Here is a 13,172-nt window from a genome sequence, read left to right as displayed (position 1 = left end):
CGAGACATGGAAGAAATATATATAAAGACCCAATATAGGATTTCCACTTCTGGAAAAATGGAGTAGATGCCCTTTTCCCTATCTCTCCCACTGAGTACAGAAAAAAAACCTTGGAAATAATATTTATAAAACCAAACATAAGATGATTCTGAAAGGTGGAGGGAAGAATGCAGACTGGCTAGGGACCTCAGAACCCAAAAAAGAGCACACTGGTGAGTTCCATGGATTTTTTTTCTTCATGTATTTGAGACTGTGCTGGGGACCCTGGCAACCTAGAAATGCCAATGGACCCAAACAAGACAAATGATCTTACCAAAGACCACTTTCTTTTGTCAAAGAACCAGGAAATGGGCAGCCTAATGAGATAGTAAACTTTCAGAAAATAGTAACTTTACTGAATCAAAACAATGTAGAAAAAATGTGGCCTAATTCCCACTCACACCAACAGATGCCAAGTGAGGAGCTTATAGTTTCACCCTCTACAGGCTGTAAAATTCATGCCAAACCCCTGCCAAGGTGGTCTCAGAAAAGATTGATTATAGAACTAGGACTTTTGTCTTGACCGGGTTGTAACAAGCCTTCCCCTATGTGGTGTCAGTGGAGACCATGTGGGGAGGCTGGACTTGCTCTCTTTTTTTTTTTTTTTAATTTTATTATGTTATGTTAGTCACCATACAATACATCATTAGTTTTTGATGTGGTGATCCACGATCCATTGTTTTCGTATAACACCCAGTGCTCCATGCAGTACATGCCCTCCTTAATACCCATCACCGGGCTAACCAATCCCCCCTCCCCCCTCCTCTCTAAAACCCTGTTTGTTTCTCAGAGTCCATAGTCTCTCATGGTTCATCTCTCCCTCCAATTCCCCCCGCCCATTTTTCCCTTCCTTCTCTTAATGTCCTCCATGTTATTCCAGTCAGGTGCCCCTCTCTTCCTCTTTCTATAAGGCCACCAGTCCTATTGGATTAGGCTCTACCTTTATGAACTCATTTAACTTTATCTCCACAAAGGACCTATCTTTAAATACAATCACATTGAGAGTTATAACATATAAATTTTGGGGGGTATACACTTCAGTCCATAAGAACAACCCATAATGTCCAACAATGGGCAAAGAGATACCCTCAGAGTAGTGGTTTTATTTATTTATTTTTATTATGTTCAGTTAGCCAACATATAGTACATCATTAGTTTTTGATGTAGTGTTCAACGATTCATTAGTTGTGTATAACAACCAGTGCTCATCACCACACGTGCCCTCCTTAATCCCCATCACCCCATGCCCCCACCTACCTCCTTTCTGTAACCCTCAGTTTCCCAGAGTCCAGAGTCTCTTATGGTTTGTCTCCCTTTCTGATTTCTTCCCATTTAGTTTTCCCTCCCTTCCCCTATGGTCCTCCGTGTTATTCCTTATGTTCCACATATGAGTGAAAACCTATGATAATTGTCTTTCTCTGCTTGACTTATTTCACTTAGCATAATCCCCTCCAGTTCCATCCATGTCGATGCAAATGATGGGCACTCATCCTTTCTGATGGCTGAGTAATATTCCGTTGTATATAGGAACCACATCTTCTTTATCCATTCATCCATTGAAGGGCATCACAGCTCCTTCCACAGTTTAGCTATTACGGACATTGCTGCTATGAACATTGGGGTGCATGTGCCCCTTCTTTTCACTACATCTGTATCAGAGTAGTGGTTTGAGAAATGAAACAGGCAATTGAAACATTTGTTGTCTAAAACTAGGGGAGATAAAGGCAGGAGAGGCTGGCTTACACACCTTTGCTAGTGTGCTCACACTCAATATGGGGTGGGGGCAAAGGAGGGTCTCCAATAGATAGATTCCTTCACTTCTCAGAAGGATCTGGGGTAAAAGGGGTGGGACAGAATGTTGATATGATTATAGTTTCCTTTGACATCACCTCAACTTTTTTTCCCCCCTACCTGATTCAGTGGTCCCAGGACCAGGGCTGTAACTGCAGGTGTCAGAAGAGTGATGATCCCTGAGCAAGCAATTTTAACTGTACTTTTACATGTTTATTTTTTTTAAGATTTTATTTATTTATTTGACAGAGAGAGACACAGCAAGAGAGGGAACACAAGCAGGGGGAGTGGGAGAGGGAGAAGCAGGCTTCCCGCAGAGCAGGGAGCCTGATGTGGGGCTTGATCTCGGGGCCCTGGGATCATGACCTGAGCCGAAGGCAGACGCTTAACGACTGAGCCACCCAGGCGCCCCATGTACCTTTAAATGTTTATGTCAGAATTCCTAAGGGCCTAATGTGATAGATTCTGCCTTCACCTCATCTGGCAAAATTGGGGTTGACAAAATGTAGCTGTATTACTTAGTGGTTGAGATACTCCAGTAGTTCCGAACCTATATAATGATGATACTCTATATGAATGGGAGTAGACTGAAGGGAAAGCATTTGCTAGACTGGCATTGCTGTTGACAATCTGGACTAGGACAGTGGCCAAACCTACTGTTTCTTCTAAAGGTGAAAAATTTTGGATTAAATTCAATGATAAATGGAGAGGAGGAATAGTAGCTGAGAGTAAAAGAATGAATAAATAGGTTATGCAACAAGGGAAATCCATTAAATTGGTACCCTGAGAGGTTCAGAGCAAGAGATAATATTGTCTCTTTACTCAGTTATATCAGATGCCTGAAAGAATGAAGCCATATGTTGCCAAGAGTACTACTACTTTTGGAACCTGACAAGGTGGAATGGGAGCCTGCAAACTGAGTGGTGTTGCTTTGGGAGATGAGCTGGACCAATTGTTGATGACTGAGTGGGACTCTAGTAATGTGCCAGTATCTTTTGAGTATTTTATTTTATTTTGGAAAGAAGACAGGAGATACGCAAAAATTTAAATGTACAATACCTTATTGTTGACTATAGGTATAGTGTTGTATGCAGGTTACATCTACTACCATACTATGATATGGTGTAACACTGGCATTGTTGTTAAGATTATATTTATATTGATGGTCAAATATATTGAGTAATTGAGCTAAAGGCTTTTCAGGATATAATACTGATGGAAAATGGCTTGAAGAACTGGATTTAAGTAACCATTAGCTAATTTCTATGATAAATAGTTCATCACAAGTTCATAATAAGGTACAACTAGAAAGGGGAAGAGTAATCAAATAAGCATAAAAACATGAAAATGTATATAATGGCCTTATAGGATGGATTTGTTTTTTACTATTGCTGATGTCATATAAATGCTATACTGAAAGGAAATGCCCAGGTAAATATATTTTGCTGTGAAAGAGCATTGGCCAAAGGTCAGGGCGTGGCCTGGATAGTAAATAATTTAACCTTGCTTTTGCCCTCAGCTTCTGGAAAATAATCTCTAGGCCCTTGGAATGTCATGCCTGATAGGAATGTCTTTGTTTACCTGGGGGTCTTATGCCTTCCAGATAGTAACTATGTGATTTAGGGTTAGGGTGAGAGCCATATGAACAACAAAATGAAGTGTGGGAGCTTTGGTTCATGAAGCTTGGCCTCCTGAGGGTTGGAAACTGAAATCGTGTGAGCAGTCAACCATACCTACATGATGGAGCCCATTGAAGCCTCTGGACACCAATGCTTGAGTGAGTTTCCCTGGTTGGCAGTACTCCATGCCTTTGTCACATATCCATGCCAGGAGAATAATGTCTTGATTCCATGGGGGAGGACAACTGGAAGCTCTTCCTTCCAACTGGAAGCTTACCTTCCAGGACTCTGTTCCATTCCCTTCTTCCCTTGACTGATTTTAATGTCTATCCTCTAGCTGTAATAAAATGTAACTGTGAGTATTAACAGCTTTCAATGAGTTCTGAGAGTCCAACTAGTGAATTACTGAAACTGAGAGTGGTCTTGGAGACCCTTGAACTTGCTGTTGCTGTCATAAGTGAGGGCAATCTTGTGTGGGGACTGTTTCCTCTATCTTCTGCACAAGATAAACATATAAACATCAATTGACATTCTATATACTAGTAATTAACAATAAGAAATTTAAATTAAAGGGGCACCTGGCTGGCTCAGTCAGTGGAGCATGCGGCTCTTGATCTCAGGGATGTGAGTTCAAGCCCCATGTTAGGTGTAGAGATTACTTTAAAAAATGAAATTTAAATAAAAAACCAATATCACACAATAAAGTATAAACAAGACGACACCAAGTAAAAAAGCATGAAAAATATGAAAACCTTAGGGAATAATTTGTCAGAAGATGTGAAAGACCTGTATACCTTCGGCTCATGTCATCATCCCAGGGTCCTGGGATCGAGTTCTTGCTCAGCGGGGAGCCTGCTTCTACCTGCCGCTCTCCCTGCTTGTTGTGCTCTCTCTCTCTCTGACAAATAAATGAATAAAATCTTTAAAATCAAAACAAAATAAAAAGCTGAAAACTACAAGTGTAATAAAATGTAACAACATTAAAGAATACTTAAAGAAATTGAGAGATATACCTATTTATGAGTCAGAAAACAATATTGTTAAGATTTCAACTATCCCCAAATTGATCTATAGATTCAAATTAATCCAAATAAAAAACACAGCAGCTTTTTTGTTGTTGAAATGGACAAACTTATTCTACAATTCATATGGAAATGTAAAGGACTTAGAATAGACAAAACAAACTCTGAAAAAGAAACCTTTATTGAGGTATAATTTACATTCCATATTTAAATTGTACAGTTCAAGGACTTTTTTTAAACAAAAGTTTATTCTTAAATGTACAACAGGCTCCAAGACAACAGTTCATTCTAGCTATAAGTGGCAACAGATGTTATGGCAGGGAATCCAGATGTTTAAAAAGGAATGGAATTAAGGATCACCTCAATGACCTTTATTAAATTTACCTAGTTGTGAAACCATCACCACAATCAAGTTCTAGAACATTTGTATCACCCCAATAAGATTCCTGTACTAATTTACAGTTAATGACCATTCCCATTCTCACCCCCAGGCAACCACTAATCTACAGATCTTTATAGATTTTTCTGGAAATTTCATATAAATACAATATACAAATACAATCCTTGATCTTTTGTGTCTTGCTTCTTTCACTTAGTGTAGTATTTTTTTTTTTTTTTTGAGATTTTATTTATTTGACAGAGAGAGACACAGCCAGAGAGGGAACACAAGCAGGGGGAGTGGGAGAGGGAGAAGCAGGCCTCCTGCTGAGCAGGGAGCCCGATGCGGGGCTCGATCCCAGGACTCTGGGATCATGACCTGAGCCGAAGGCAGGCGCCCAACGACTGAGCCACCCAGGTGTCCCTTAGTGTAGTATTTTTGAGGTTCCTTCATGTTGTAGTATTTATTAGGGTTTGTTCGTTTGTATTGTTGAATGCACCACATTTTGTGTATCCATTTACCAGTTGATGGACATTTGGATCGTCTCTACTTTTTGCCTTGTATAAATAATGCTGCTATAAATAGGTGCAAGTGTTTGTGTGAACGCATTACCTATCTTTTGGGTGGATACTAGGAGTGACGTCGCTGGGTCTTAGGATAAATTTATGATGAACTTTTAAGGAAACTGCCACTTTTCCAAAGTGGCTATACCACTTTAATGCATTTACACCAGAAATGTATGAAAGTTCCTAATTCTCCATGTATTTGCCAACATTTGTTACGATTGTCTTTTTTTATTATAGCCATTTTAGTGGCATGTAAAGTGGTATTTCATTGTGGTTTTCATTAAAATTTCCCTAATGACTAATAATGTTAGCATCTCTTTATGTGCTTACTTGCACTATTCTCTTCTTTGGTGAAATGTCTCTTCAAGTCTTTTGTCCATTTTTAAAATGGGTTGTTTGTCTTCTTTTTATTGAGTTGTAAGTGTTGTTTATATATCCTGCATACAGGTCCTTTATCAGACATAGGATTTACAAATGTTTTTTCCCAGGCTGTTTTTTTTTTTTTTTAAAGATTTTATTTATTTATTTGGACAGAGAGACAGCGAGAGAGGGAACACAAGCAGGGGGAGTGGGAGAGGGAGAAGCAGGCTTCCTGCTGAGTAGGGAGCCTGATGCGGGGCTCGATCCCAGGACCCTGGGATCATGACCTGAGCTGAAGGCAGACGCATAACGACTGAGCCACCCAGGTGCACCCTCTCCCAGTCTGTTTTGTTTTTTCATTTTCTCAGTGGTGTCTTTGGAAGCACAAACCTTTTTGGTTTGCTGAAGTCCAGTTTATTATTTTTTTTCCTTATGGATCATGCTCTTGGTGTCCTATCTAAGAATTTCTTGCCTAAAACAAGGTCACAGAGTTTCTCCTGTTTTCTGCTAAAACTTTTATGGTTTTAGCTTTTATATTTATGTCTATGATCCATTTTGAGTTGTTGGAATGGTGTGAAGCAAGATTTAAATTTATCTTTTTGCATGTGAATATCCAATTATCCCTCCACCAAATGTTGAAAGGCTTTTTCTTTCCCCATTGAATTGCCTTCACACTTTTGTGAAAAAAAAAATGTTTACCATAAGTATGAGGGTTTATTACTGGACTCTGTTCTGTTCTGTTGATCTATGTATCTATCCCCACGCCAGTACCATACTATCTCAATTACTGTAGCTTTATAATAATTTTGAAATTGGTAGGCAAATGTCCTTCCTCTTTGTTCTTTGGCAGGTTCCTTTTTGCTATTCTTTTTTTTTTTTTTAAAGATTTTATTTATTTATTTGACAGAGAGAGAGAGAGAGAGATCATAAGTAGGCAGACAGGCAGGCAGAGGGAGAGGGAGAAGCAGGCTCCCCGCTGAGCACGGAGCCCGACGTGGGGCTCGATCCCAAGACGCTGGGATCATGACCTGAGCTGAAGACAGATGCTCAACCGACTGAGCCACCCAGGCGCCCCCTTTTTGCTATTCTTGATCCTTTCTAACTCTCTCTATATTTTGAAGATTAGTTTATCAGTTTTGGGGGAAGAAAGCCTGCTGGAAGTTTGATAAAATTGTATTGAATCCGTAGATCATGTGACTTTTCTTCTTCTGCTTATTAATATGATTACATTGACTGATTTTTGAATGTTGAAACAGCTTTGCATCATGGAATAAATCTCACTTGGTCATGATGTATAATTCTTTTATATGGTGTTAGGTTCAATTTGCTGATATTTTGTTGAGGATTTTTACCTCTATATTCATGAGGAATACTGGTCTGTAGTTTTGTTGTTGTTGTTATGTGTTGGTATGGCTTAAGTATCAGGGTAATACCGGCTTCACAGACTTGGAGAGTGTTCCTTCTTCCTCTATTTTTTGAAAGATTGTATGGAGTTTCGATATTATTTCTCCTATAAATGTTTAATGCAATTAACCAGTTAAACCATCTGGCTTTAGGCTTTTTTGTGTGGGAAGATTTAAAGTTACTATTTGCTTACTATTGTTGGTGAAATATAAATGGTGCAGGCATGTGAGGACCATGCCCTGGGTCTCAGATCTCAGATATCAGTTAACTGTCTTGGGGAGCTACTATGGTAGAATTGGAAGACAAGAAATAAAAATTAAAATCACACCGAGATATCACTATATACTAACCATTATGGATATATCTCTATATATACCTATGTAGGTATATATATGTGAGCTAAAGTAAAAAAAGATGGAAAATACCAAGTATTGGCAAGAATCTGGAGCAACTAGAACCCATACACTGTGCTGGTGGGAGTGTATATTGGTACAGCCACTTTGGAAAACTAGTTTTATAAGCTAAAGCTGAGCATATCGATACTGTATGACTTGGCAGTTCAAATCCTAGAAATATGCCTGACAGAAATTCATAAATGTGTTCATTAATAAATAGGTACTAAAATATTTATAGCTATTCCTAATAGCCTGAATCCGCAGACAACCCAAATGTCCATCAACAGTGGAATAAACATATTGTAGTATATTCACACAGTGGAATATAACACGACCATGAGAATGAATTATCTACAACTGCATTCAACAAAATGGATGAACCTCACATTTACAATGTGAATGAAAGATAGACACTAAAGAGTATATTCTAAAATAGGAAATATAACTGTTTGACTCAATTTATATAAAATACCAAACAGACAAAACTAATCTATGCTGTTAGAAGTCAGGATAGTGTTTATCTTGGGGGTTGAGGGGACAAGGCCTGGAAGGGAGCACAGGGAATGCTTCTGGAGTGTTTGGTATGTTGTGTTTCTTGATCTGAGTATGTTCAGTTTGAAAGAGTTCATTGAGCTGTTTGCTTATGATATCTGCATTTTCTGTATGCATTATACATTAATAAAAAGGTTTAAAAATAAGGTAAAATTGCATGCTAGAAAGCCCCTTTTCTTATGAGTATCATACAAAACATTGAAGGGAAAATGAGAAAGTGTCTATATATCAATGCTTTAAAAAAAAAAAAAAGGCAGTGCTCTTTCTAGAGAAGTCTTCCAGTTATTCAACTATAATCATATCTTAGACTAACCAAATACAGTGCAACAAGATTTTATCCCATAGCAGTTGAGACAAAACTACTCTTAATGTGCGTGTAGAAAATGAATGTATCCTACCAAATTGAAAGAAAAACAAAATAAAAATGTTATGTATTGAAACCCAATTTATCAACCACTCCTTTTCAAACAGGAATCCCAAAGAAAGCAGAAGCTTCAGCAGATGAGACCGGAAGTCATGTGTGCTGTGGCTCAGTTCCATTGTTTTAGGGGGATGAGAAGTCTATGGTATGCAGCTTACATAAATGATAGCTTTTGGGGTACAGGTTAGAAAGTATGCATACCTTTTTTGGATGTGAATCACCTGCTGTCACAGCACAGAAGTAATGAGAGAACAGCTGCCACTTTAGATGTCTGTAAGGTTTAATAACTATATTCCTGTTAAAATCGGCTAGAGCTATGCCTAATTTGCCAATGTATAAAGTCATTTTAAACTTAAAGTGAGACTTTGGGTTTAAAAATTCTATTTCGTTTTTTAAAAATATACTCTGGTGGAGGGAAGAGAAAGAACAGTTCCTCGTGGCAATTTTTTTTGTGCCTTAAATGTCCACGATCACAAAAACTTCTGGCTTCTACTCACAGATCTGCCTTCCCAAATAGGTTTTTGCCTTGACTTTGGTGCTCTGTAGGTGTTTGGACAATGAAAACGCTTCTCCCCACCCTAGGAATTTGGAAAAAAAAAAAAGGTGGCCAATATTAAGTACTTTTACATCCCAGGGTATGAAGAACTAATCAGTGCTGAATTTATAAAGTCCTTCATCCAAAAAGTGAAACATAAGAGATTACAAGTCACCTCCTGGGGTCTGTCTTTCTACCATCTCCTGGGGTCTGTCTTTCTACCATGTGTATGAGCTTGAGGGTCTCTGTGTGAATCATGCAACCAAACAGGACTATTGCTCAAATGCCTTATCAAAGTGTCTCCCTATGCATATAACTGCATGTCAGCTGTGGTGGTGCAGGTACTTGTATTTCCAATTGACTGAAGGATACTTGGCTCTGTTTGCCTTCTGTTTACTTAAGCTGTGGTCTGTCATGCCCACCTCCCCCTGTACCCCAATCGCAGCATCCGGCACTCCTCTTCCCCACTATGAGACATCTGATGCATCCCCAGTTGTGAGTTCCAGCTGAAGGCTTTTTCAGTCAATGGCTTTATACTTTTTCTCCACTATGTGTTTTCTGGTGTTTAATGAGATTTGATCTGTCCGTGAAGGCCTTCTGACATTCTGTACAAGCATAGGGTTTCTTTCCGGTATGAATAATCTGATGCATACTTAATGTTGCTTTCTGGATGAAGGCTTTCCCGCATTTACTGCATTCGTAGTGTCTTTCTCCAGTATGAGATTTCTGATGGATAGTGAGGCGGGACTTCCAGGTGAAGGTTTTTCCACAGTCACTGCATTTATAGGGTTTCTCTCTAGTATGGATTTTTTGGTGTGTTATAAGATTTGACCTGTCAGTGAAGGCCTTTCCACATTCAGCACATATATTGGGTTTCTCTCCTGTGTGAATCTTCTGATGCACACGGAGTTGTGACTTCTTAGTAAAGCATTTCCCACAGTCACTGCATTCATAGGGCTTCTCTCCAGTATGAATTCTATGATGTGCAATGAAGTGTGACTTCTGGATGAAGGCCTTCCCACATTCAGGACAAACGTAGGGTTTCTCTCCTGTGTGGATCCTCTGATGCACACTTAATGTCGATTTCTGGATAAAGGCTTTCCCACATTCATTGCATTCATAGTGTCTCTCTCCAATATGAGATTTCTGATGTATTTTGAGGCGTGACTTCCATATGAAGGCTTTTCCACAGCCATTGCACTTATAAGGCTTCTCTCCAGTGTGAGTTTTCTGGTGTTTAATGAGATTTGACTGGTCACTGAAAGCCTTGCCACATTCAGCACACATATAGGGTTTCTCTCCAGTATGAGTTTTCTGATGTGTAGTGAGGTTTGTCCTATGAGTAAAGACCTTTCCACATTCTGTACATATATAGGGTTTTTCTCCGGTGTGAATTCTTTGATGTACATGGAGTTGTGACTTCTTAGTGAATGATTTTCCACACTCACTGCATTCATAAGGCTTTTCGCCAGTATGGATTCTCTGATGTGTATTGAAATGTGATTTCTGGATGAAGGCCTTCCCGCATTCAGTGCATACATAGGGTTTCTCTCCTGTGTGGATTCTCTGATGCATTCTGAGTGCTGATTTTCTTGTGAAGGCTTTCCCACATTCGCTGCATGCATAGTGTTTCTCTCCAGTATGAGTTTTCTGATGTATAGTAAGGTCTGAATTCTGGGAGAAGCCTCTTCCACATTCACTGCATTCATATGGTTTTTCTCCTGTATGAATTCTCATATGTCTAAAGAGATACGATCTGTGGAAAAAGGCTTTTCCACATTCAGTGCATTTATAGGGTTTCTGCCCGGTATGAATTTTCTGATGTGTAATGAGGTTTGACTTGAGAGTAAAGGCCTTCCCACACTGAGTACATATATAGGGTTTATCTCCTGCATAAACACTTTGAGGTACATTAATCTGTGGCTTCGGAATGAGGGCTTTGTCACTTTTATGGCATTCATGGGATTCTTCCTCAGCATGAATTCTCTGATGCTCAAAGAGATGTGACTTCTGGGGGAAGCTCTTTACACACTCAGTACATACATAAAGTTGCTCCCCAGTCTGAATGTTCTCATGGTGGATGAGAACTTGTTTGTTGCCAAGATGTTTTTCACATCGATTAATTTCACAGGAATTTGCTCCTGTATTCGCATTCTCAGTAGAGGAAGAGCTATGGGCAAAATTATTATCATTTCCAAAAATCTTATCAAGCTTCTTTGTTGCATTGCTTTTATTATGATTGTGTAAGTTTAAAGTATGCTTCAAACTCTTTCCAAATGTGTCATAGTTATGGAGTCTTTTAATTGAAGGAACAAGCTTGGTACTCACGTGAATTATTTTTTCAGTATTTTTACATTCATAGCCCCTCTCCTCAATCAGTACTTTCACATGACTTAAAGGGTTATTTTGGCTTTCTTGATATCTCTCTAGCTGGCTATTATTTTGCCACAATTCTTCTAAAATGGAACACAATGGATCTTTTCCTATGGGCTGACCAAATTTCTCACAGTGGAATGAAACTTTTCCAGAAATTCTCTGTTGTTGCATTTCCCCAATAGCCTCGTCTAAAAAGAAGAAGAAAAAAGTAAAAATGACTCAAAGGACAATTAGCAGAGGGTAGGGGGTACCTGTAGTTCAGACAAGATGAGTGCAGAAATGGAAGAGTCCATATGACAGTAATGAAAATAGTAATAATGTAGTAATACAAAATTCTTCTAAAGTGCTTACTGTTGCAAAATAATTATATACCATTTATGATGCGCCAGGCACCGTTCCAAGTGCTCTACACGTAATAGCTCATTGGATCCTCACCAAACCCTAAGCAGCAGCCATCATTACCAATCATGTTTCACAGATGAGAAAACAGAAGCACAGAGGTTGTGTAACGTGCTGAAGGTCAAATTGCTAAATAAGTGAGAGAGATGGGATTTGAATCCTGGGGATTCATATCCACTATGTAGGAGGTCTGGAGAGTGAGTCTAACCAGAAGAAGAAACCGAAGTCTGTTAAAGGGAAATCCTAGCATGGCAGAAATAGTTCAGATCATATGTCTATTACTTATTAGCTCTAAACCTTTCTAATCTCTTTGCTTTCTCTCACTTTTCCCTCTGAACCATATGAGCACCAACATAAACTTTATGTGCCTCAAAGACCCATTCCTCTACGTCTATAGGAAACCCTGTGGCAACATCAGCCATCCAAATAGTCAGTAGATATCCGTGCTCCCACTCTCTAGCCAGCTGCAAGTTTTCCTTGGTCCCAGGGACCACGTGCTTTCAACAAGTGTCAAGTAGGCAAGAGAAAGCCACCTATGGCAGAAACTGCAAGCCATCCACCAAAAACGATTTTCATTCGTCTCTTCTTTTATACTACTAGGATGTAGCTGGGCATTACATTTACCAGCCTCACTTTGTCCTCACCAGTGGAGTATGAGTACAAGTGGTATGTGCGGCTGCCAGGCTGGGCCTTAAGACAGTGGGCAAAACTCTCCCCCTCTCTCCTTCCCACTGGACTCAACGATGACCCAACATTAACCACGCAGCTGACAACGATGCCCTAGGAGACGGCAGAGCAATGACCTGGAACATGGTCCCTGAATGGCCCATTGGGATCAGAGTTGTCTTGTTGAATGAATCCATTCATCTCAGAATTCTTATATAAAAGAGGATATACATTGATACTAAGCTTGTTGTTTTGCTCCTCTGCATATTCAAAATGTATTGTCCTTGGTATTAGCTCTAATTTCAGTACACTTCTAGGGAGGTTATATCCGCTATGAATTTACAAGTCAGACATGGTACCACTCATATTGATACTTAATTTGGCCCAGTTTTCTTTGGGAACACAAAGCCTGCAACTGTGAACATTTCATGCAGCTGTCTCCTCTTTCCAAATATAATCTATGGTCCTTTGAATTCCTCTGAGCAGACACTTGAAAAATCCTTCCAAAAGAGAGCAAAATATCCTCCTCTGCCTATCTCCCCAAATCCAATAAATTTAAGTTTGCCAAATATTTTCCATGCTTTGCTTCAGAAAATGGAAGAATAAATGTGCTGGGTATCAACTTATTGCCTCTCAACTCTGAATTCA

General features: G+C 39.3%; 1 protein-coding gene across 3 annotated transcripts in view; it reads right to left on the bottom strand.

Annotated features, from left to right (window-relative positions):
- Nucleotides 1–4,634: 4,634 nt before the first annotated feature.
- ZNF41 (zinc finger protein 41) overlaps nucleotides 4,635–13,172 on the bottom strand; it is a 45,552-nt gene continuing 37,014 nt past the window's right edge. For all 3 annotated transcript variants that reach the window (XM_078065386.1, XM_078065388.1, XM_078065387.1), the window contains exon 5: nucleotides 4,635–11,647. In XM_078065386.1, the coding sequence (XP_077921512.1) occupies nucleotides 9,615–11,647 (2,033 nt within the window). In that variant the 3' untranslated portion in view covers nucleotides 4,635–9,614. The remainder of the gene's footprint in view (nucleotides 11,648–13,172) is intronic.

The sequence above is a fragment of the Halichoerus grypus genome, chromosome X, assembly GCF_964656455.1.
Source record: "Halichoerus grypus chromosome X, mHalGry1.hap1.1, whole genome shotgun sequence".
Taxonomy (NCBI): domain Eukaryota; kingdom Metazoa; phylum Chordata; class Mammalia; order Carnivora; family Phocidae; genus Halichoerus; species Halichoerus grypus.
Note: the sequence above shows the minus strand (reverse complement) of the source record. Positions and strands in the feature narration are given on the sequence as shown.